We start from the raw sequence: 24,689 nt of genomic DNA on the forward strand, positions 1-24,689 counted from the left end.
TCCTATTACATGTGCCACCAATGTTTTATAATTATTTACGAACAGGTATCGTCGACATCTCGTTACACTTAAGATATTTAACTATTTACAGATATGACAGACTAACCGATCAGTCTTCAAGTACAGCAAACTTGCCCAAGCAAGCGGTACTTGATGGCTGGAACCTTTTTTTCTTATCAGAGTTATCCTGTCGATGGTATAATGTTAATATATACCACGGGGATTACGTTTTATGATTGGTAATTGAACGAGATGACACGAAGTAGAAGTCTTAAAAGATGAAAAATGATTGCTTCGTTAATTGCGCATCCGTGTTGTGCGATTTTAAAAATAGATCCTGATTCTCGTATATCTCGTTACATAATATCAATTTCTTTCTTTCTGTTTAAGCATACTGTTTTCTTTCATACTTCCGGGAATTTTAGACATTGGAAATGAATCTTTGTTGTTAGTCGAAGCATAAACGATCGATTCGTGACTATCATGATACTCCGAATTGTCTATGTTACTTGAAACAGCTTTTCCACACTTGAGAGTTAATAATGTCATCACGCCAACAATGAAAAGACCGACAATGATCGACACAACAGCGACGGCTGGTCTCGAATATGATTGAAACTCGTCAGTGCTTACGTAACTTAACGCTAAGGGATTAGGTTCGTCCCAGCTGGTCCAGGTGTTGTTCCACAGTGCCGGGTTTGCTCTGGGATCACCATCCAGATTGCTGGGAGGTATAGTGGTAACTCTATACTTCAGTAGAATCCTTTCTAAGATTGCTAGGATTACTGGCCTCTTTTCAGCTAGATTCACCATCTCGCAAGGGTCCTTGTTTATATTGAATAGGCAGGGCGCCCTCATGGGATTGCAAGCAACCTATAAATCATATGTAAAGCGTGAATTTCTAAAGATGATTATGTGCCCTGACGTATCTTTTTATAAATTGTTATGACATATCAATAATCAAAGGATAAGTAGACTTTTCGATCAAACTCATCGTGAGATCTTTCAAATGCTTAAGTTAAAAAAAGGTAATTATTGGAACGTATTGAAAACAATAGATATCTATACTAACTATACTATACTATACTACTCATGTAAAACTACGTATGAAAATTTGGACCGAAGTAGTGGCAGATGATACATCGAGTTACCCCACTTTACTGACCTCATCCTTCTGGTGAACGTTGCATTTTATTTGCGCGCTTCGTCGCAACTTCGTTATTTCCTCAGCGGTAAGTATACCGTCTCGAAAGTTCGTTTTCAAACCGATATCGTTCGCGTTTCTCATTACCCGTTTTTTTTTCTCATTCAGTTCCATCGCCTGGCTAGTAGTAATAACACCTGCGATAGCGACGCCCGCCTTGCTGTGCAACACTTTGTAAGGGTCGTATTCAGGTGAGACGCCTTCGGATGGGTCACCACTCGCTCCGAGCCAAGCGCTGCCAGTATCCGTTTCACCGATAACGTACTTGAAATCACCACGTCTGATTGCAGCGTAATTACTGAGGTCGTCGATATTGATCAAAATCTCGGACCTGGAGCTGATCTTGTTGGACACTAGAGCTGGCCAGAGGTTGAATCCGTCGATGTGCCCAAGGTATCTACTGTCCACTCCTGGCAAATTATTCGTTGTTAAATTTTATAACGTATAGTTGCATGGTTGTATCTTCTACTACTAATTTTTAACAAACCTGCTGCAGATAACAACGTGGGAAGCCAATCGGCGACAAACATCATCTGATTCGAGACTCTCCGCGACTTCTTGATCAAGGGACTCCAAATAGCCGCCACTCCTCTCACTCCGCCTTCCCAAGGGCTATCCTTTATCTGGAAGATCGCGAAAAATTTAACTTCAAGGTCCAATCACGTGGTTCGCGCGAAACGTCGAAGAAGAAGGATTTACCCCGCGAAGTGGATAATTGCTGCCCTGATTGCTCAGCACACCTTCAGTTGGGGCGCCGTTGTCGCTCATGAAAAGCACTATACTGTTCTCCAACATTCCACGGCTTCTCAAAGCGTCCATCACTTTACCTACACTTTGATCCAATTTTGACACGACAGCTGCAAGTGGGTGAGTCTTTATTTCTAACGTGATAACATTTTCTAAAAGTTATCGGATATTGTTCCGCATGACATCAATTTTTGTTACCTCGTTTATTTTGTTTACGGGACTAATCTATGACGTAACAAGTGCAACATATAAATGATTTTCCAAGAGAGACTAAATTTTTGTTCTTTAATTAAGCGCGTAGATTTAGTTGATAAAAAAAACTTTATAATCTTCGATCACTTAGAAAAGTCAGTGGTTACCAGCTTGAATTCTTCTTTCCGGATCAAGGATGTACGAGAACTTTGCGATCTCCTCGTCTGGTGCGCGTAAAAGTTGATTTTGATTCCCTTTGTGAGGCGCCAGATGAGCCAAGTAGAGGAACATAGGTTGGTTAGCGTCGTGTTTGTTGATCAATTGTATCGCTTCCTTCGTGAAGAGATCCGTTGAGTATTTTCCCATGGTCTCCCAAGCAACTGTGAGATTTCGTCTCATGTCGAATCCTCTAAAACTACTGAATTCCGGGTCCTAAGGAACGTACTTAATATTAATTAATATTAATCTGTCTTATTTTTGGGAACAGCAAGGGGGACAATGAACGAGAAGTACCAGAAATTCAAGGAGGATGAAAAAAACGCAAGGATGCTGTTTACCAGTTACCGGAACTCTGTGTGAATGTTGCGTTGTCATTCTTGAACTAATAGCCGGTATATTTACATAAGAATTTATAAAATCGAGCAATAAGAAGGCCCTTAAAATGTGGCAATAACGATTAGACTAATAGCCAAAATGTGACAATTTATATTCAAGCCAAGAAAAATTACAAATCTTGGGACACAACATAAAAGATTTAATACTACAATGAAAATAAAATTACAGCGATAAACGATATGCGTTCTACATATGGTTTGCGCTATCACCAACGTTACTAGTTCCCTTTGTCTCTCCATACGCGAGTGATAAGTTAAGCAAATGATAGACGGATTGATTCTGTAGTTCAGTTAATGAATCGTTTCTTTTGCACGTGTTAGAATTTGCTTGATTCAGTTATAGAAATATTGTTAGTGTATACGTTTGGGTGGTGTCCGACCTTGGCGCAGAAAAGAAAGTTTGACTTTGAAAGACGATGTCTCACACCCCGAAGTCGGAAAAATCTGACGAAAGAAACAATTGGTAATCTGTGGCAACGGGGTGATAATTCTTAATCAAGATTAGTATTTAAAACTGTCTTACTATTAGCGACAATGGCGAAGGAGACGTTAAACGAGCGACAATGGTCGAGGAGGATGAGGAAAAGGAAGAAGAACGAAAATGCAAATGTCGACTTTCACCGTTTGAAGCACTTATACTGTGTGACTGTATAATGCACACTATTCTATGTATCGTCCATTGTTTCCGTTAATAAACTATAAAGTAGGAGAGTGAGAAGACCATGCGCAAAGTGTGCGTGTATATGCAAAATAAAAGTCTCCGTCTTGGCTTCTCTTCTTCACATAATTCCTATCAAACTATGGGATGTGCACAAATATCCACGGTCTACATAGCATATGTCCTTCATACTATGTGTACCTGTATTGTTTATATTTCTGTGCTTCGACATATGCCAAACATACAACACCGTTTGCTAGTTGTTTCCTTGATTGTATCTGTCAATATGACAACAGCGGTCATTTATCAGCAAGTGGCTGATACCATTATTTCCTCTGTGCGATATAAACCTGATTACATCTATTCTTCGCGAAAGTAGGTTGATGGTTACCAGTTCTTGTGTGATGTGCGTATAATAATCCTGAAGACCGTTCCAGTAACCGAAGTGGGAATCGAAACCGCGATACGTCGGGGTATATTCTTTTTGGAAAAATCCTAGGTGCCATTTGCCAACAGCATGCGTCTTGTAGCCTAGTTCTTTCAAGTACTGCAATTAGGATAATTCCAAAAATATAAATAAGAAATAAAGCAATTTTTATGACTTTATAGGAAATGATGTAATATTGAATTGGGGAAGACCGATTCTTCTACCGCGTGTACCGTTAATTTCAGAAATGAGGGTTGGCAATGTCCAACTGCAGTAAAATTCTGTACGAACATTTTAGAAACGAGAATGGTGGTCAAGCTACGGGTGTCCATTTAAAAACCTACCTGGGGTAGTAGTTTCTCGCCTAAAGGAAGCCCTCGAGGCTCAGCAGGGAAAATAACGGAGTGTTGCATGCCGAGGTGAATTGGATATTTTCCAGTCATTAAGGCAGCTCTGCTGGGTGTACACAACGCGGAAACATAATGATTGTTTAAGATGATTCCATTGTACGCAAGGGCGTCGATGTTCGGCGTAGGTATCTGATCGGACCCATGGAAGCTCACGTCGTTCCACCCCTATATATATATATTCAATGGTTACATCTAATCAAGAGATTTATTCGAAAATATATTCAATCTTTTCAATTTTAAACGAGAAAAGTTAGTTTCACGAAAGAGTATGATATCTTAAGTTAGAATTATCATAGTGTACCTACCACAAAGTATGAAACTGAGAATTTCAAACCCCCTGGAACCCCTTTTGGAAGATTTTTTATTTACTGAAGGTACAGTTGACATCCTTTAAGTTAATGATTTATTTGCTCACCATATCGTCAGCAAGAATAACAATAATGTGAGGCTTCCGATCGTGTCCCCCAAAATCCAGAGCTTCATTCTTCAATTTGACCGTGGCTGGAAGATCGGTTTTCGCCGTTGGACTCGAAACAAGCGATGAGAAGAAGAATGCAACCACTCTCGTTATCAGAAATTCCGATAGAAACAATACGACTAACAGGTGTGCTGCAAACGTGACGTTCATCTCGAAACCAGCTGGAACAATTCAAAGCAAGGATGTAAAACAAGTTGTACTTGACGAAGAAGAGGGATGGAACATATTGTGAATGTTAGAGAAAATGTAGAGGGTTTCCGAAAGAAGTTTTAGGACTGTTTGTTTTAATATAAAGCCCCCCTGAAGGATTCTGCTAGAAATTAATGTTTTACGTAATAATTCAAGCACAGGCCAGAGATTTCGAACGAAGAGGAAGCTGCGTGCGTTCTCAAGTAAAAATCTTTCTCACCGTGACAGGAATAGAGAAGAACGGCCGTCGCGTGTCCTGTTAGTGGCGCGAACATCTCCATTTTTTGTGTTTACGTCCAAGAAGCATATTTGCTTGAAATTGGCGCGAAAATGGATCAGCTCTTTGGCAACGCGTGAACCGACTGACTGGGAAACACGAGATGTCTTGGTTTATTATCACTTTGGATTTTCCGCTCGATGGCAGAGGTGTGGGGGCATCGAGGAGCAAAAGGAGGATCTGGAGCATAACAAAAGTTACTCCTAAGGGGGAGGAAAAAGGAGGTGGTGCGAAAACTTGGAACGTCATCAGCGGTTTCCAGCGGCGCGCTTGAAAAGAACGGATCTCGTGGGTCTGAATTGTTTAATTCTTCGATTCTTTGCGACAAACACGCATTAGTTAATGACAGACACGGTTCAATTTTTATAGAGCGAATAGAACATTGAACACCCGATGGTCCCTTTTTATTTATTTTGCGATTGACTTTTATTTTTCAGCTCTATGTTAATGTATAAATGATACCTATGTTTAATTGACGCATGAAAAAGCAAGGGGAATTAATGAAATTCGACGTTTTAGCGAGACTAAGTACGCAAGTTTCACGCAGCATCGGAAAACAGATTGTTTTCTATTAGTTTTACAAATAGACCCGGCCATTTAAAGGAAACGATCACGTTAAGAACTCGGTAGCACGCGTTTAGGTCGTTAAAGCATATTTTTATCACGCAGTTGTCCTTTTAAGAAGAAAAAGGAAAGTAGCGAGCGCTATAACTGCTTCGTATCTAAACTCGTGCATGCAAATAGTAACTTCAATCTTCGTTGGAGAAACTTGGGAGTCTGCACGAACTTCGTTATATAATTACGACGATGCATTTAATATTTTCTTTTTTTATTTATACTTCTCTTTACACATCTATCTTTATATTCATTATCGCGATATATGAAGCGTATGTAAAGTATTTCGAGTAATTTATCAATGAAATGAGCATTTGTTTCTGATTGTCGCGACTCGATAACGAATCGCCAGTCGAATCCGATTTTCGACTAGCTCGACAGTGCTCTAGAGTCGACAAAGCTCGTTGTTTAAAACGACGATTCCCGAAGAATTTCTACTGGTCGTTGTAATAATTCACATTATCGGCACGAACGGGCACCGCAGTTTGCCAAACACGAATTTGAATAATTAGACGGGAACGTAAATAAAATTTGCGCATCGCTCGGTGGCTGCGGTGGACGATTAAATTACCATTGGCGATGGTGTCGAGATTGTCATAAACGTATCGAACCTCCCTCGAAAATTGCCACGCTAATTACCGCTAATTCGCTCGTTTTGTTCCGATTGTCACGTTTCTCCCTTTTAACGGGACACGTGACGTTTCCGATGTCCCAACCGCAATATCCATCGAAAGTGCCTAAGCACGTGAAAAGTGAAACGGGCTAATTACGTAACGATCTCGCGTTCAATACCGATTCCAAGCATTTAACGTCGCATTAATATACGTTAATCGATCGTTCCACCTCGGTGGACAAGCCTTCTTGTCGCTTACTTAATTTATCATAGGATTTTTATCCGGATATACAATAAATAGGAAAAATATAATTGAACCACAATTTCTGAAGAATAGTATACAGTGACTGTAAATTATGATGTTGCCGAAGAAATTTTGCTTGTTTTTACACAGTTTTTTTGATTTGTTTACGAGAAACGAGGAATTACGAGTACACGGTGATTGTTTTGGAAAAGGAGCCCGCAGGGGCCGTAGCTATGTTTGATTGTAAATGTAGCTACAGTACGAGTTCAGCAATATCCCGAGGTACCCGAGCTAAAATGGGGCCAGTGGGCCCCAACGGACTACTGGCATCTCTGATGGAGTCGCCGAGAATTTCTAAATTTTTTCCCCTGTGAGTTATGGGGTCCCACTGGACAGCGATGATTTGCAAGTTGGTTTCTACGGCACGTTAAGTGCAGCAAAGCGTTGCGGGGAACACGTCCAGCGAGGCAACCATACGCGCAACGTTCCTCATTACGCTGCTGGAAAAAGCGTATGCTGATTAGCAGATGGATCGCCATAGATCGCATTTCTGCTAACGACTTTCTTAGTCAGCAATTAGCTACCAGGTCGCCCTTAGATTTCATACTTGTAACGCGTTTGCGAACGGTACGTGGTAAATGAACGTTGAAAAAAAATGTTTCCTTGTTACCAACAGCTTCTAGGTGAACGTGCCATAATCATGGAACGGGAGAACGGTATTCATATGAGATTCAACGTCAGCAGAAGATGTGAGTAGGATGAAAAATAAAAAATAAAAAGGTAAACGTGTTGATGAATGGTGCGAGAGAAAAGTAGAAAATACCGTGTTAATAAATGGTACGAATTAAGCGAACGTAATTGACGATAAAAAAGTTGGTGGTTAATTTGATATTCCCATTTCTATCGTGTCGATTAGTATCGTGCAAGTTTATGAAAATCACAGTGCACATAATCAGGGCGCAAATGCTCACCTCGGGAAACAATAGAGCACACTTTCTTGTTCACCAGTTCAACAGAGACTGAGATTTGTTTTATTCACGGCGAAGCAATCCGTTCGCGCAACCTCGAGAAGAGTTTTTGTATTTTAGCCGTGATCGAGCACGCTGGAAAATATATTATCGAATCCAAGCCGCGATTAACTCGAAGGTGAAAAAAATCATGGTTGCTCGACGAACTTTGGTTAAACATTAATTTAACAAATTTTCGAAGCAAGAAGAATACGGATGTTTATTATACAATTTTTATTACGAAAATTTCTTAAAGTTCAGGACGTAAATAAGGTTCGTTAATTTTTGTTTAAACGAAGAAACTGCTTTAAGTACGAGAAATAAGTCTGTATTTTCGGCTTACACGTCGCACGGAATGAGTTTCTATTAATGCAAACCATTTCAATTCATTTCCAGCTGGCAGCCCCGCAAAATGCAAACTATGAACGGCGATAGCTCTGGCTAGTCGCGGTTTCTGAATAAGTTTACGTCAGCCTTTAGTTTAAGTCAACTACCGCGTTTGGAATAACCGCGGGTCTCTTTTTGTTTGTTCCAGATCGCGGGAATTATAAAGTCAATGCCCGTGGCACTCTTTTGTGGAAAATCGTGGTATTAACAGTTAGAAACTTTTCCCCTTAGCATTAAAATTCGCTTTTGAATAGCGCAATTCGACTATATTACAGTCTAGTTTAAGAGATTAGTAGATTCCGATTATGGCAGTTTCCATTGGGCTTGTTTGGACTAGTTACGACCAAACACGATTGAAATTTTATTCGAGCAATAAACGACGATGGGGAACAAGACGTAACGATTTGTTAGATATTGAAATCCAATTTTAGTATACGATTTAAAAAGTTATGGTACGTTAGCAAATTAAAAAATATTAAATACCTGGGTAGAAATTCTTCGCGGTCAATGAGCGGTCCACGGAATTTCAGCGTTCAAATACTGCCTCTTGCTTTCTAAATTCTATTATCCAAATGCAGAGAAACCTCGGCTAGCCCAATTGTTATTGGAAATACCAGGTAATCGGTTGCGTAATCGCGGTAGTTTCAAGCAAAGGACACAAACCAACTAGGCGTTTCAATGGTAAAAGACTGATAAATATTGCTATACCTTGGCTACGTGGTTATTTACGCCACAATTATTCAGGGACGTGATTAGGTTGCTAACGATCGGGGTGTACTTTGGAATATTTCTTGCCGCTTTAAAAGCAAAAAACGTGTAGATTCTTGTAAAGGACTTTGCAGAAGGGGCTTCAATGATCCTTTTCGACTGGTGGAATCGTCTTTCACTCCATGAATACTCGAACACTGCTCGTATCAGATAGTATATTTTTTAATAATATACCTAGGAGAAATATTTCCACTTTCGATATCACGTCTCGATCTCGGTGAAAGTGGGAATGGTTCTAAAGTGCATTGTAGAATATTCTATTGGCACGTGAGTGGATTGTGACTGGAAACGTGAGCTTTCAAAAGGTGTAATCAATTCTTCGACGAGCACAAATTATTACTTTTCACTTTTTTTCAGAATATGGGAAGAAAAATCAATGACTCGTCGCTATTTACTTTTAGATCGTTCCTTTCTAACGCCTTATGCTAAAAATAATTAATCAAATTAACGATTACTAAGATGTCTTTTTGTTTCTGATGTATATTTTAAAAATTCTCGTCTGAGGTTTCAATCACCGCAAAAATTATCTCCAACGTTGGTTGCTCGTAAACTTCGGAGTATTATTCAAATTTTACCAAAATACATTATACGCTTTGAATTTTCTGCCTTCTCAATTACTTGGAGTGTATCAGATACGTCTGGATACACGCCAACGACCACAGACTGCAAAAATACTTGAAACGTTGATTACGATCTCCGTACACGTCGATTTCTTCTATTTTCTACTGGTTTTTTGGCATTATTAATTGCTCTTCAACGTTCTCCCTTGATCGAGGTTTTGTCCAATTTTTTAACCACCTCGAATGCTACACTTTAATAATTGTTATTCGATTTTAGTTTCACAGAAATAGTTAACAATTTTTAGAAATGGATCTACTATGTATATTAAACTCAAAATCCTAAAGGACCTCTTGGAGAAGCTTCCAGTATTTCGAATAACATTATTTGAAACGTGTCCAGGTCACCGTTGGACCGCTAAACGAGCTTCGAGCCTCGAAGGGTGATACCGTATAGCTAGGACAACCCGAGCCGTTGAAAGTCCTGGAAATCTCGCGTGGTTATCAGCCGCGACTCGATATTGATATAATAAACGAAGTGATAAGGCAGTAATTCGCGGTAAGTCCTTTCAGATTACCCAATCCGAGGCTTTAATCGTCGAGGGGGATTCGTACCGAACGTAAATATCTTTTAAGAGGCGATCAAGACACGTACCAGAGATTCAACAGCTGTGCGAATCTTGCGTGACACGTGGAAGGACTATGAAGCATTTCCTCGCAAGGATCATCCCGTCGTCGTGGGAGGAGGACTCTCCAGAGTATTCCCTGTGATACAGAGGAACTTGGGCGTCTAATTACAGCGGGCCACGATTCCTGGATGGAGGGGGCGTTCATGAGAGGCTGAGGGATGAGCTGGATGGATATGGGCTAAGTAATTATACGATGTATAAACCGGGGATTCTTTTATGGTTATAGAATCTGGGATAACATCTAATAGGTTTGATTTACATGTTCACATGCTGGTCCTCCGAGTTATGTTGGATTGGAACAGTAGGTATGTGGTTGAGGTGAATAAATTGTGTCTCTTTATTTACATTTAGATTATTTTCAATGAGTATTTATTACTTGACACTCTAGTTTGATAAAAAATTAAATTTGAAGTTGTATTTAGTTGTTAGTAGAACTATATCGTTAACATGGTTGAAATAATGAGTTCAGATTTAATTTACGAATGGCATTCTTTAATGCCTGCGTATTAATGCAGAATATAGAAATTACGAGAATCTGGAAGTAGTTAGCGTATTCGAAAGTTACAATTTTGCAACAGGCCATGAATCTCCGAATGAATGTTTGTGTTTTGACCGTGACCAAATCTGATCGACGTGAATTCGTTCCATTCATTGCAAATACAGCAAGGCCTCAAGGAACATTGAACCGACACCATTTTCGACACACTCCGCTGACCGCATATAAAAGGTGAACTACATACAGAGATGGGAAAATTCTTGTCCAGATAAAAATCTAAATGACGGATAACACACAAACTTCTCGCTTCTCGTTCGCTACTAATTAAATCGAAATTAGAATTAGAATTATAAAGTCGTGTTTTTAATTTATTTATTAATGAGGAACAAATTGTACGAAAAAATATACCGATATATTCAAATGAATTTCACACTGTGCTAGAGTTTCAATCTTCAAGTCTGCAATTTTAGTCACCTGGGGTATAAACACTTGAGTCGAATTAGTATTCAAACATTCGAATAAATATTCAAATATATATCATGGGTTCGCTGTCTATCACAATTAACGCGAAGTACTCGAAACAAATCAATATTCAGAAATATTTAAATCAATTTAGGAATGCATCTATCGATCCACAAACTGAATAAACAGTAATATCGATTTCAATGTCTTTGTTTGCTTCTTCTGTTAGTAGCAGAATAACAAGCAAACTTTTATGGGTATCAAACTTAGTGTGTCTGTGTGTTTGCAGGTAGATTGTAATAGCCATCTGGTCGAGAACTTAGAAAATTGGTTAACGTAGTGAGTGAATATTTCTACTTAAACTAGAGTTACCAAAAAAAATTAATAATAAACGATCGAATACAGTCGCACAGAGTTAATTTCCACACCTAATAGATTCAATAGAAGTACTATTGGGAGATGGGTTCTCGTCATGCCAACTTAATACTCTGGAAACTAGTTCAGGGTGAAAGTCAACAGGGTTTCACCAAATTGAGTCCTCTTATTGCCAATAAAACAAAATGGACGATACGTTGAGTAAATATATTTCTTCGTTTAGGAAATATGTAATATTCGATATCGAATGTCCCATAAATAGAACGCTGGTACTCGATTAAATATTGAGTTAAAGGAGGCGATAAATCTAAAACCTACTCGTGGCCTGATCGCGGAAGTGTCGAACAAAAAATTGGAGTTCCACAATCCGCAGTTATGGCTTCGTCGATCGATCGTTCGTGGAATCACCTTCGAACTTTCATCAAGCACCTCTTAAACTACTCTTTGCTCGAACTGCCTCTAAGACCAATTAATCGATAGAGACACAAAGGATCCGAGTGGAACTAATGCAAGTGACGGACGAGTCCCAGGTCCGTGTTTAATTACACGTGATAAATGAGCCTCGCTTTAATCGCGATGCAGCTTAAAACGCGAATACCAATCACGCTTTTCCTTGTCCAGCAGTTACAAAGCTGTTCGACGTTCTTTTGGGGGACGCTCGTCGCTCCCGTTTCTTCCTTCGATCTTAACACGTGAATATATTAAGACGACCACGATCGCCTCGTGATACGGATACATACCGGGCGTTAAGGAATAACAGAGGAAGAAATAATAGAATATTGTTTTTTTAAGAATCTTTCACGTTTATTTGTCTGAAAATCGATGTCGTACTAAATTGTACGATATTAACGTCTCCTTGCATCTTAACGTGGGTTAATTGTTATTTCATCGACGATTAAAACTATACAATATTCACCAGAAAGATGAGTCACATCAAGTTCTTTACGTTTCTTTTGTTTGAACGTATAAAAGAAATTCCTATATTTTTATACTTTTAGGTTTCTAAATGCTGTAAGAAAAATAAATATTGCACAGTTACTGATTATTTATAAAATAATTCTAAAGGTCTAATTATACATCGCGTAAAGTTCCTACCGTCCATGGTGAACCCCACGGGTGTTCCTTGTGGCATAATAGCCACTTCTTTAATCTAGGAACAACGTTAATAATCGATATATCTATTTAGGAAAAGTATTTTTGCTAGTAGACGCGATACATTTATCATTTGTTACATTCGATATTTACTATTTACCTCTACGGTTTGTGGTGTTCCTAAGGCATAAATTACTGCATCAGCGATGTCCTTGTCTTGCAATAATGGTATTTGATATTCGATAGCATCAGATACTGTTCGAACCATATCCATTAGCACAGCTCCAGGACTGACGTTCTGTTACAATGCGAATATGTGAATCAGTCCCATAAATATTCGTTGATTGTATATTTCGATCGCATTTTGAGAATGTTAGAATTATTGTTAATTGATGAATGAAAATTCCGAAATTTAGGTGACAAGTTGTGGTTCTATAAAAAATCAAATCTTACGGTAATTTTAATTTTCAGTTTAGCCAAGGTAAGTTCGTGGCGTAGTTCCGTTCCCAAAGCATTGAGGCCATATTTACTGACACCGTATATACCAAGTGGGATCTGCATATATGTCGAATTAAGTACCCTCCTTCATTTCAAAGTCGGTTAATAAATTGTGTGTTCCCCAATTTTCTATTTCAATTTATAAAGGGTTCTCCGAATGATGTTTTAGAATTTTTTTATTAACACAAGGTGTACGGAGATTTCTTGTCAGATTTTTATTCAAATTTTCTATTCAAATTTCTATAGTAAATCTAGCTAATCCTGTTAAACAAGAAAATCCTGAAGCCCATTTTGGAGTACCCAGTCACTACGATCATTCACTTTGATCTTATTTCTAATTCAATTGATACGAGCTCATACAGATCTAGATTTATCGCGAGGATAAGTGGCATCGTTACACAACTGAATTTGAAGAGTAGACACCTGTTAATATTGATTATATGCCCAGACGCGTTACGTTGTCGTACTGAGTTGGTAAATTCGCGTGCGAAGATTGCAGGAGCGAATATGTTTGTTTCTATTACTCCATGATATGTTTTTGTCGACCCCTCTGTAAGTAAAGTATTTTTAAAGTAGTCGTCTTCATTGGAAAAATAATAACTGTCGAGAAAAACAACGATGAGGAAATGCTGCACGTAGGTATGATTGATAAAATACTGATATAATAAATTTCAAGTGTTTTACCAATGATCGATGTCATGCTGGCGATTCTAGCATTGTTCACGAGGATATCAGCTCCTCCAAACTTTTTTTCGACCCACTCGAACAGCTTCTTTATGTCCTGCTTTTTCGAAACATCGCATTTAAAAGGATACAAGTTGGGCCATTTTCCAGCGTCATGCAGTTCCTTGAGCTTGGCCTTCGTTTGCGCCACACCAACTACCTTAACATCATGTTTCATCAAAGCTTCTGCGATCGCGGCACCAATATCAGCGCTGGCGTCAGTTACGATCGCTGTCTTTTCTTTCCAGAAATCCATCGTTCCTCGATACTGTCGTTTCTAGACTGTCGCTGCAGTCCTACGATCACCTCATATTATACTCGGGAAATGAGTCATACTTTACCGTGTCAATATGAGATAACTAGTCCATTTTGTGCTCAATCAGTGGGATGGGTCGGTATATTTGTACGACTGTACATTTTTTCTTTCACTTTCAGCATTTATATCCCACTTGTCCCTTTGTGGCCGAATTTCACTTTGTGGTCAAGGCTAAGAAAATTTGAGATGAGGTGATTAGAAGAGGGATAGATGAGGGGAAGAGTATTATTTTCAAAGCTTCGAGTTTAAGTCAGATGTTATTTTTATTGCCTTTAGGACTGATTTCATTTTTTTTTTATTGTTATGTCAGATATTCAAGGCAAATGATTCGAATTTTAAATGGGTTTTTCATCAATTTCCTCGATGAAGGGCATTTACTTCCACTATATGAAAAGGATACAAAAAATATACATAACGTATGTGGAATATATTCTATTAGTTAATATAATAATACCAATATTCATTTCGCAAAACGCGTATACCTCCTAGTTGTGTTTATCATGTACTCTTACATATATTATCGATAGTGTCAGCGTGTATATCGCGTTGTATGATGAAACTAGCAAGCTCATAAGTAGTAGTTTTAATAGCATTTTACGAATACAGTCGAGTACGATGCATTCTAGCCTCTAATTTAATAATTCCAAAAAATAATTGTGACAACAATTTTACTCTCTGTAGCTTAATTTAGCGACGTGTCCTTTTTCTCCATTGGTTGCAGGTGCTAACATGAAACAAAGACAATGTATAATTATACTTAACGGTAATCGGAGAAGTATTAACTAACTAGATTTGATCCTTACCCTTCCTGAAGAGCCAAGTGCTGAATTTTGGGGCATGAGGAAGATGTCATAGACCTGGAAGAGCCGTTGATTATTTATTCGTAGCAAAACAATAATAAAAGGAGCTTCAGGATTTTTGTGTTTTATAGTGAATGTTTAAGCATCATCTTTCACGTGAAACTCTGTTCTGTTCTATTAAAGAATAAAATCCAGAAGCTCCTCTCGGGAAATCCTTTATTCTGGGGAGTAATCTTTTTAAATTTAATTTGTAATTTACCTCAACACCTTGCGGAGTTTGTAATGCATAAATCACAGCATCAGCAATGTCCTTGTCTTTTAACGTTGGTATTTTATCGATGATCGATTGAAGTTTGACGACTCCTCTCAACATATCTGTCATCACTGCTCCTGGACTGATGCTCTGTTAAAATACAAATATGTTTTTTTGTTGTTGTTGTTAAAAAACAATGTCATAAAGCCTCCTTTATTTTGGAAATCGAGATCTTACCGTGACTTTGATGTTCAGCTGAGCTTGTAGAATTTCATGGCGGATTTCTGTACTTAAGGCATTCAGAGCACTCTTACTGGCACCGTACATACCAATTGGAAGATGTATACTCTCTGGAAAGTGCCCAGCCATACTGTAAATCGTACATGCGCGTGTTTATAGTTAGCTCTGTTTATTCAAAAGTTCGAATTTCGAACTCGGTTCTTCGCAACGGATTTACGTACAACTCGTCGTATAAGTCTATACCTGTTGATGTTTATTATATGCCCAAACACTTTTCTTTGTTTGATAGATTGCGTGAATTCGCGTACACAAATTGCTGGGGCTATTACATTAGTGTCCAGTACCTTACGGTATTCTTCCGTCGGTGATTCTGTAACAGAAAATTGGCGTATTAGCGTAAATTTGTCCGTTCATTAGAACGTGCACTTTGATTTAAAATAAAAAATGGCGACAGCACGAACAATCGCGTTGAATTAGACGTGGCGCGAGATCGCCAATTTTTGAGCGTGGTGTATAATACTTGAATAGAATGAAGGTCAGCGTGTCGCGGTCAGTGACCGCTGCAAAACAACTTCGATAAACGCGTATCAAGTTCATCGTCGGTTGCGTTCGCGTGTGCATATTCTACGTATGACAAGATTCTCGAACCAAGACTGATTTGGAATTACAGATGCTGGAATTAAAAAGCTTATAAATGAGATGGATGCATCGACATGTAAGGGTATTAATTCAAGTTATAGGCGTTATAGCCAATTGCGAGCAACGTATTCTCAACAAATGAATGAACACGAATATTAAGTTGAAATCATCTACCGATGATCATCGATTGATCAGCGACCCCAGCATTGTTGATAAGAGCGTCAGCGCCGCCAAATTTCGTCTGGATCCACTCGAAGGCATTCACGATGTGCTCCTCTTTTCTGAGATCGCACTCGATCGGGTAGAACATGTCTTTGTCGAGTTCCTTGGCCAGCTCCTGGAGTTTGTCCAGCCTCCTCGACAGACCTACCACTTTCACACCATGATCCACCAGGGATTTAGCGATCGCTGCACCGATCCCAACGCTGGCACCGGTCACGATCGCTACCTTTCCAACCCAACGATCCATCTTTCACTGTACCGTTCTGTAAACTGATTGCGAGAGGTTTATACGATCTTTGGGACGCCGTGTATGTTGTATTTGCTCCTCTTACTGTAGACGAACCACCAATCGGAGTGGGGCGTGCTGTATTGCTTGGAGATTGCTCGTGCTTAGTATACACAAATAAGAATGATTGTCGGTGTCTCTTTATCTGAATAATTTATTACTCGACTCGCGTATAATGAAGGTCGGTGTGCATCGTGCATCAGGAAATGCGTTCTTTAGAGATCTTTCTGTGGGAATTGTTGACTGGAATTTTGGAATTTGTTTAGTATGATTTTTTCGGGAATTGGGGCTTTTCGTTCAAATATCGACTAATTGTTTATTCCAGTTATGTTGCGTGTTATGCTCAATTCTTTAGTGTCTAATTTAAGATTAGATTTATTCTAACAAACAAAAGATAGATGCCTGTTTATTCAGTATTTGTCAAACAAAAATCAAAGATTGAATTATATAACGAAGTACGAAGGATCCTCCAAAGCGGTGTCTTTTTCTTCGATATTATAAATCTAATTAAGTTTACTTCGAGCCGATGTATTGTCGTTTCATTGCTGCTGGAACGCCAATGATCTCATTCTGTGCCATGACTGTGACTTCGACGATCTGTAAAGAATGTCAATCATTTTTTTCTACAATCGAACGCGATGTATATTTTTGTTTACTTACCTCTACACCTTGCGGTGTTCCTAATGCATAAATCACTGCATTGGCGATGTCTTTATCTTGCAGTATCGGCATATTATCAAGAACATGCTTAGGTACGGGCCCAACCATTTCTGTCATCACAAATCCAGGACTGACGCTCTGTCGAGAACACAAACACGATAAACGATAGTATGCTACTTACTCGTGAAAGTTTCGTTGATAATAATGGTGTTATATTTTGAATAATTATTTTAAATTAAATTAATATTAGATTATTATTTGAGATCGTACCGTAACTTTTATTTTCAATTTAGAAATGATGAATTCATGACGTAGTCCCGTACCCAAAGCGGTAAGACCGTATTTACTGGGAGCGTACAGGCCGATTGGAATGGTGAACGTATCTGCATAGTGTCCCAATATGCTGCAAATTATGTGTGCATGTCAGTGTAGGTACTCCTCGATTCGTTTTCGAGATTAGTTTGTTTGAGTTTAAAAGTCCAAGTTATTCTTGAAAGTACGAACGTTAAATAAAGTTAATTTGCAAGTGAAATTACATTTTCAAGTCACTCGATATTCGTATGTTGTACGTTAATTTATACAAGTTCGTCAAAATTTACGACGAAGCTAACGACAAGTGACACAGTCGAATCGATTTATATATTATTTCGTATACTTGCATACCTGTTAATGTTAACTATATGCCCGGGCACATTGCGTTTTTTAATCGATTGCGAAAATTCCCGTGCAAAAATCGCTGGAGCTATCAGATTAGTTTCCACTACTTTACGATATTCTTCGGTGGCCGTTTCTGCAACAGAACAGAATAGATCAATATGTAACGAACAAAAGAAGGAATAGGAATTTGTTCGATTGATCAGTCATTTATAATTTCAGGTTAACAAAAAATGAAAGACATTTCCAGGTGCAGAACCTTCTTTCATAGATATTCATTAGCTTGTGTCATAAAAACAAATGCAGTAAACAACACATGTTCGTCGATGAATAATTCAATACTTTTTTAGTGATTTTGTGTGAATTTAAAATCGTTTCTGCTATGGCGCGGACGTCCTGTGAATCGTGGAATAATTCGATACCGATACCTGGGGAACTTCTCCTGTACTTTTAAAAATTAACGAAGGAATCAATTTTTATTAAATGTACACCGTACAAAACCTGACAGGATGTAACCTAAGGCAGCGAAGTATCAGAGATACAGAAACAAATTACGATAGATTGATGTCCAGATTACTCTGGAGAAAGCCAGGGTCAAGGGTCAAGTGGACCTTGATGCTACAGCAATTTCTTCATGGATCAAGTACATCGGGAAGGTTGGATTACATGGAAGCAAGAAAGATTTCTTATTTGATGATCATTGTTGTTGCGACAAACGCTATTTTAACCTACTTTTACCTGTAACGGACGACAGAGAGATGACTCCAGCATTGTTCACCAGAATGCTAGCTCCGCCGAAAGTCTTCTCGATCCACTTGAACACCTTTATGATGTCCTCCTCTTTCCTGACATCGCATTGCAACGGATAGAACTTATCCTTGCCCAGCTCTTGAGCCAGCTCCTGAAGCTTGTCCATCCTCCTCGCTAGACCAACCACCTTAACGCCATGACCTACGAGCGCTTTAGAGGTTGCTGTTCCGATTCCAGCGCTAGCACCGGTCACAATCGCCACTTTTCCAGCCCAAAACTCCATAGTTCGCGTTATCGTTTCACAAGACACAATATTTTCTCCGCGAGGTGCCCCATCCGTTTTATACTTGCTTTTTCTTTCATCCGCTGCATTCTAATGACCATTAAATGGGTCTAAATACTAGAGGAACTTCGCAGCTATGATTTACGAGAAAATTTGACGCCGTGACCCACGGTACAAATAAATTTATTAACATATTATATAACGCATCGCAGAGCAACAGTCCTCGACGATTAGATAACGAACACGATAGGATCAGGATATTGTATGTACATATAATACATATTCAAAGGATGTAGATGGAGTCAACGTATCGTACACCTTTTTGGAAACGTTTCTGTCTCCTTTATTTTTTGCACAACTTTATTTGTACACAGGCAAATTACTTATAGCTTTAATATCTGACACAGTGAAGCTTACAACGCTGCTTAGAAATGTGAATTTATTTCTTCGGTGCTGGAGCGTAGATATACTCGTTCTTTGGCATTATCGTGATTTCGATGATCTGAAATATAATGTTAATCGTGTAGAATAGAGAGAATCCTCGTGAAGATTTTCATGAAACAGGGTTTGCCAAATATCAGAAGACTGAAAGAAGGAGCCTGGAGGATGTAGGTTCCCATCTCTTTTAAAATCAAAGGAAAACCCCTCGTAATCGAAGCCAATACATTTATTTCCGTTTACCTCCACGTTTTCTGGTGTTCCTAATGCGTAAGCTACTGCGTCGGCGATGTCATTGGGGTGCAATATTTTCACCTGTTTAAGAATTTCATCGGGTAGACAATACACCAAATCCGTCTCTACACCTCCAGGGCTGACGCTCTGTCGGAATATGAACGCGACATATCATTCTATTCGCTATCGTGGCTAAAACCTACTATTAGAAAATCTTACCGTGACCCTTATTTTCAGTTTAGAGTTGATGAATTCGTGTCGTAGTTCCGTGGACAATGCCCTCAGAGCGTATTTACTGGCCGGGTACATACCCATTGGTTGAAATATAGTCTCCGCGAAGTGACCGACGATGCTACAAAATTTTCAAAAACACTCCCTTGAGGTTTATTATATTCTTCGTGTTCTTAAGTTGCCTACGTATATGTTTGAGGAATTACGTATGTACCTGTTAATATTAATTATGTGGCCAGATCCATTGCGTTTTTTCATGGACTGCGCGAACAGGCGCGAACAAATTGCTGGTGCGAGTACGTTGGTGTCTAATATTTTTCGGTATTCCTCGGTGGGGTTCTCTGTAACGAAAGAAAATACTATATATAAGGGTGATATTGGATATATATTTTGAAGGAAAAATTGGTTTTACAGATTTACCATGCATAGAGTCATAGGGTCTAATCTTGACAGGACAGAAATTAAATCGTCATTGGTATTTTACAACATGAATTATTCTATGTTAAAATGTCTAAGCCAATAATGTATTCCCAAGAGACTATTTCGTGACATTGAGAACAGCAGTAAGAATCGGTGCCATTTGTTATCTATTGCGCATATGTAGTACTCGTCAAGTTTGCAAATGCTTCCCATATCTTTGAAAGTATGATTAACGAAGCAACATTTAAAACTAATATCTCAAATATTGTTCCTGTTACTAAATTTCATGGATGGCGTACTTTTCCGAAGTAATTTCATGAATCGACTGCGTATATCCATAACACACCATGTGTACTCGATGCACAAGGCACTTGTCTTCTTCATACAATGTATTAAAATAAGCAATACAAGGTTTACATATTCCAAACTTTACGAGGATAGACACTAGAAACAAATAAATCCTTTCTTCCAGGTGAATGATAATTCTTTTACCAATGATCATTTGTGAAGTAGCAATCCCAGCATTGTTGATGAGCACGTCAGCGCCTCCCAGCTTGGTTTCAACCCACTTGAAGGCATTCGTGATGTCCTCCTCTTTCCTCAGGTCGCATTTTATGGGGTAGAACTTATCCTTGCCCAGTTCTGCGGACATCTTCTCGAGCTTTTCCATGTTTCTAGCTAAACCGACCACTTTTACGCCATAGCCCACGAGGACTTTCACAGTTGACGCACCAATACCAGCACTGGCGCCAGTCACGATCGCTACCTTTCCAATCCATCGATCCATCGTTGCGATATTGTTCTTCGAGCACTGATAGACCACGCGATTTTCCGTTGCCTTTATATTGCATTCGTGTTATCCGTCACTTGCGATACGAATGAAAAATTTGCGATATGCATATTCTTTTCACATTGAAATTATGACTAACACTTGAATATGTCCACGACTAACGAGAATCGTTAATTATCGACACGAAATTTCCAGTGATTAATTATTATAGAAATTCCAAAGTGTTCAACAGTCTGTTGGGTAATGTATCTGTATATAGGAATTTCAGTGGTCTACTTTTGCTTATTGTTGTTGTTCTTCTAACTAATTACAAGTGTAGAAATTAATTCTCCGTCTTTACGTTCATACTATACGTATATATCACATTGAATGCTGTTTTGATTGAATATCTTGTTCCTAGAAAGGGTAATTTATTCACTTACACGTTTTGCATTATTTTCGTGAGGTGCGCAGTTTAAATTATAACTATGTTACAGAAAGAACACTAAGCGACGTAATACATTATACAAATCACTTTAGGATGACAGTTCGCAACGATAACAATGCATTTTCTCGTTAAGGCAGAGTACAATTTTAATTTATTTAATTTTTTACAAAGTTTTTAGATTCTGATAAAAGTAGCGTTAATTATAAAGAATCGCATCGTAAAGGTTTATTTAGCCTGAGCCTGGATATATTTCTCTGCCATTGACGCTGGAATGCCGATGATTTCACCTTGTGGCATAATTGTGAGTTCGTGGACCTTGAAAGGACGATCAATATTTTTATATTTTAACATTCTAAAATTTTAATATAATTGAATGGAATATATTTATCAATGTTTACCTCTACACCTGGTGGGGTTCCTACGGTATAAACTACTGCATCAGCGATGTCCTTGTCCGTCAATACCAGTATAGTGCTATCAGCGTTTGCCACATTCTGAAACATTTCTGTTTGCACTGCTCCAGGACTGATGCTCTGGAAAAATATAAACGTATCGTGAGATTAGAACAATTTTTGGAACAATTGGAACAGAGTTTCACTAAGGAATTAAATACATTACTTTCGATGGTAAGGTGTTAAGGAAATAAAATCTTACCGTAACCTTTATTTTCTGTTTGTTCATAATAAATTCGTGGCGCAGTTCCGAGCACAATCCCGTCAACGCATATTTACTGGCCCCGTACATACCAACTGGAATATGTAAGGCTGCCGCATAGTGTCCAGCTATGCTGCAAAAATATCCATATGTATGTAATTAGATGATATTTCAAATTCACTTTGTTCGATTTTGTCATATTTCGCGTTTTCGTTTATTTGATCGTAGACTGAGTAACTACATACCTGTTGATGTTAACTATGTGTCCAGGCCTGTCGCACTTCTTCAAAGCCTGTGCAAATTCTCGTGCGCAAATTGCTGCCGATATCAAGTTGGTATCTATCACTTTGTAGTAGGATTCGGTGGACGAGGCTGAAACAGAAAGCGCAATATAACTCCTTGCTCGTTTCCATCGAATCTTAAAAGAGTAAACGAGTACCATAACAATAGATGCTGATAACAGTCTGATTCGGTAATATTTCTTAGTGAGCCTGTTTTCCTTGTTACGAATTGTGTACAACGTAATAGCTAAATTTTAGATTCTAGAGATGTTCGTTGGGTGTCTAACAAGTTTCTCGAGCCTGGAAACTCGACGTATGTTGTGTAATCGCGGGAGTACCAATTATCCACTTCAGCTTAGCGTGGCATGATACGTCACTAAAATTGCTCGTTCAGTATTAATTACGTAGGCACACATAGTGACACATATTTTTAGAAAGTTAGTTTATCTCTGTATATATCATCTTGGTAATAGGAAAACTTCATTAAATGAATTCTTGATTTTATATAAAGGGGTACATAGACGATTAGGCACTTGGGTGACTTGAGTAGACCTTGAACTTGAATTGTATATGACTGGTAAACCTCTATTAAGAAGTGAAGAATAACGACCTTGTGGAAGACTTCGTATTCAATCATTTATAATAGGTTCTCGACAACTTTAATTCAAGTATGAAGTCAGTCGGTTAAACAAGGATAGCAGAATCTTTTTCTTTTTAAACGAAGAACAAGTTTACCTTACAAAGACACAGAATTAATTTCCATATCTGCTGTTCATATCAAATAAACCCTCCAGTTTTTCAAATTGCAAGCACTTTGATTTTTAGCTTCCTCCTAGCTATAAAGCTCCCAGGAAACTGACTCTCTACCTATGATTGGTTCCGCAACGATGGTTCCAGCGTTGTTGACGAGAATACAAGCGCATCCTAGATTCTTCTCGACCCATTTGAAGGCGTTCGTGATGTCTTCCTCTTTCGTCAGGTCGCATTTTATGGGGTAGAACTTATCCTTGCCCAGTTTAGCAGCCAACTCCTCGAGCTTGTTCACTCTTCTCGCCAGACCCACCACCTTAACACCGTGTTCCACAAAAGCTTTCGTGGTCGCAGCACCGATACCACTGCTGGCGCCAGTCACTATTGCTATCTTTCCAGCGAAACGATCCATCTTTCACGAGTATTGTTCCAACAGGTCTGAACTGTTCGCGCGATGCAACGGTATATTTATTCAGTTTGATATCAGTTTTCCTACCACAATGCCAGCGCGCAACTTCGATTAGTAACGCGCGAATCTCATTCCGTGACTATCATTCGACTCTACAAACCGTGACTCATGGCAATCAGACAACAATAACCATCAATTGATCGCTGTTGCGCGAGCTCCGCTAGTTTAGTTCGTGTAAGGACAACAGTCGAAACTAGTATATCTGCGAATATCTTAATCTTCAAGCCAGCTCTTGAGAGTCGATGTTTTTTTATTCCGAACAAAAAATAAAAATTCCAAATTTTTCCGTGAGAGTAGAAATAAATAAATGTTCCAGCAATCTTCTCCTATACGTATCTCCGACTTGCTTCTTTCAAGGTGAACGAGCGAAGGATTTGTTTACTTTTTTTTCTTACGAATAAATTTGCTATTTTTGTACCTTGTCGAGGATGAAATCCGTTCGAAGGTGTCAATGAATTACTATAAAATTATTTATAGTAATTCTATTCAACTGATGACGTCATTATAATGATAAAGAAAACTTGGTAGACAGATTAATGAAATCATACGTGTTGCAGTAAAGTCGTTTAGTAATCATGATATTATTCACAACGATGACGTAAACTCTTGTGATTTCCTTTTCACATAGTCATGGCTCAAGACGCAATTACTCTGATCATGCTAGATGGAAGTACATTATCAATCATTTATAGTCGCACAAGAAATTCTTGTATCTTTTCCAGATTTCCCTATCAAATCACGCGAGTGTTGCTTCAAGTTTGAATACAATAATTAATATTTCGAAAAATTATAGAACAATAAAAGAAAAATATTCTTTACATCTTTATTGTTTCGCAGCGTAATTTGTTTACTGTGTGAAGAAACACATTATTTCCATAAGCTATCATGTAACATGACAGGCGAATATTTTCTATTAATCTCTATTACGGAAGAAGAATTTTAAGCACTATCTACTTTCAGTAAGATATTGCCGTGATAACAATTGTAAACTTGGAATATCTCAAATGAAACAGATACGTTTCTATACGATGACCTAGCAAACTGGAACGGAGTCGTAAGTCAGGATTATTACATGTACAGGGAAATGTTCTAAGGAAAATGGTTCAAGGGAAACCACGTTGTCTAATCTACTCATTTTTAGGGATTAGGAGTTGAAGTACGTTTACTCGG

The 24,689-nt window shown here is 38.5% G+C and overlaps 5 protein-coding genes and 1 long non-coding RNA gene across 9 annotated transcripts in view; 2 read left to right on the forward strand and 4 right to left on the reverse strand.

Moving 5' to 3' along the window:
- Positions 1-81: 81 nt before the first annotated feature.
- Positions 82-9,236, reverse strand: LOC128873540 (arylsulfatase B-like). Of its 2 annotated transcripts, none has more exons than XM_054117170.1 (9): positions 8,546-9,236; positions 4,668-4,891; positions 4,187-4,417; positions 3,807-3,962; positions 2,311-2,575; positions 1,904-2,061; positions 1,692-1,827; positions 1,166-1,614; positions 82-873 (listed from the first exon to the last, which is right to left on the reverse strand). In XM_054117170.1, exons 2-9 carry the CDS (start codon positions 4,878-4,880, stop codon positions 367-369), a joined length of 2,115 nt encoding a protein of 704 aa, XP_053973145.1. In that variant the 5' UTR covers positions 4,881-4,891; positions 8,546-9,236; the 3' UTR covers positions 82-366. The 2 variants fall into 2 exon arrangements, with proteins under 2 accessions (XP_053973145.1, XP_053973150.1); XM_054117175.1 differs by lacking the exon at positions 8,546-9,236 and adding an exon at positions 7,640-7,817.
- On the forward strand, positions 884-1,840 carry LOC128873674 (uncharacterized). Its single transcript, XR_008456467.1, has 4 exons — positions 884-1,232; positions 1,313-1,395; positions 1,495-1,597; positions 1,701-1,840. It is a non-coding gene; the product is annotated as an uncharacterized LOC128873674 (long non-coding RNA).
- A 668-nt stretch (positions 9,237-9,904) lies between the features above and the next one.
- The window catches only part of LOC128873581 (gamma-aminobutyric acid receptor alpha-like), a 51,834-nt gene continuing 37,049 nt past the window's right edge, over positions 9,905-24,689 (forward strand). Inside the window, exons 1-2 of one of the 3 annotated variants that reach the window (XM_054117271.1) lie at positions 9,905-9,946; positions 10,024-10,381. The gene's annotated coding sequence lies outside the window, so the exon portion shown is untranslated. Of the gene's footprint in view, positions 9,947-9,970; positions 10,382-24,689 lie in introns of those variants that run through there. The other 2 variants (XM_054117262.1, XM_054117279.1) reach the window with 2 other exon arrangements.
- Positions 12,189-14,293, reverse strand: LOC128884549 (farnesol dehydrogenase-like). Its single transcript, XM_054137994.1, has 6 exons — positions 13,684-14,293; positions 13,320-13,549; positions 12,955-13,056; positions 12,662-12,799; positions 12,505-12,559; positions 12,189-12,418 (listed from the first exon to the last, which is right to left on the reverse strand). Exons 1-6 carry the CDS (start codon positions 13,976-13,978, stop codon positions 12,396-12,398), a joined length of 843 nt encoding a protein of 280 aa, XP_053993969.1. The 5' UTR covers positions 13,979-14,293; the 3' UTR covers positions 12,189-12,395.
- LOC128884550 (uncharacterized short-chain type dehydrogenase/reductase y4vI-like) lies at positions 14,447-18,889 on the reverse strand. Its single transcript, XM_054137995.1, has 12 exons — positions 18,525-18,889; positions 17,802-17,928; positions 17,409-17,541; positions 17,139-17,276; positions 16,996-17,075; positions 16,868-16,880; positions 16,145-16,439; positions 15,575-15,701; positions 15,329-15,461; positions 15,098-15,241; positions 14,842-14,895; positions 14,447-14,762 (listed from the first exon to the last, which is right to left on the reverse strand). Exons 1-12 carry the CDS (start codon positions 18,823-18,825, stop codon positions 14,721-14,723), a joined length of 1,587 nt encoding a protein of 528 aa, XP_053993970.1. The 5' UTR covers positions 18,826-18,889; the 3' UTR covers positions 14,447-14,720.
- LOC128884551 (uncharacterized) lies at positions 19,145-23,587 on the reverse strand. The gene is made up of 10 exons (XM_054137996.1): positions 23,168-23,587; positions 22,265-22,391; positions 22,020-22,152; positions 21,764-21,898; positions 21,600-21,680; positions 20,641-20,992; positions 19,943-20,069; positions 19,717-19,849; positions 19,507-19,644; positions 19,145-19,327 (listed from the first exon to the last, which is right to left on the reverse strand). Exons 1-10 carry the CDS (start codon positions 23,460-23,462, stop codon positions 19,265-19,267), a joined length of 1,584 nt encoding a protein of 527 aa, XP_053993971.1. The 5' UTR covers positions 23,463-23,587; the 3' UTR covers positions 19,145-19,264.

The sequence above is a fragment of the Hylaeus volcanicus genome, chromosome 1 (genome assembly GCF_026283585.1).
Source record: "Hylaeus volcanicus isolate JK05 chromosome 1, UHH_iyHylVolc1.0_haploid, whole genome shotgun sequence".
NCBI lineage: Eukaryota > Metazoa > Arthropoda > Insecta > Hymenoptera > Colletidae > Hylaeus > Hylaeus volcanicus.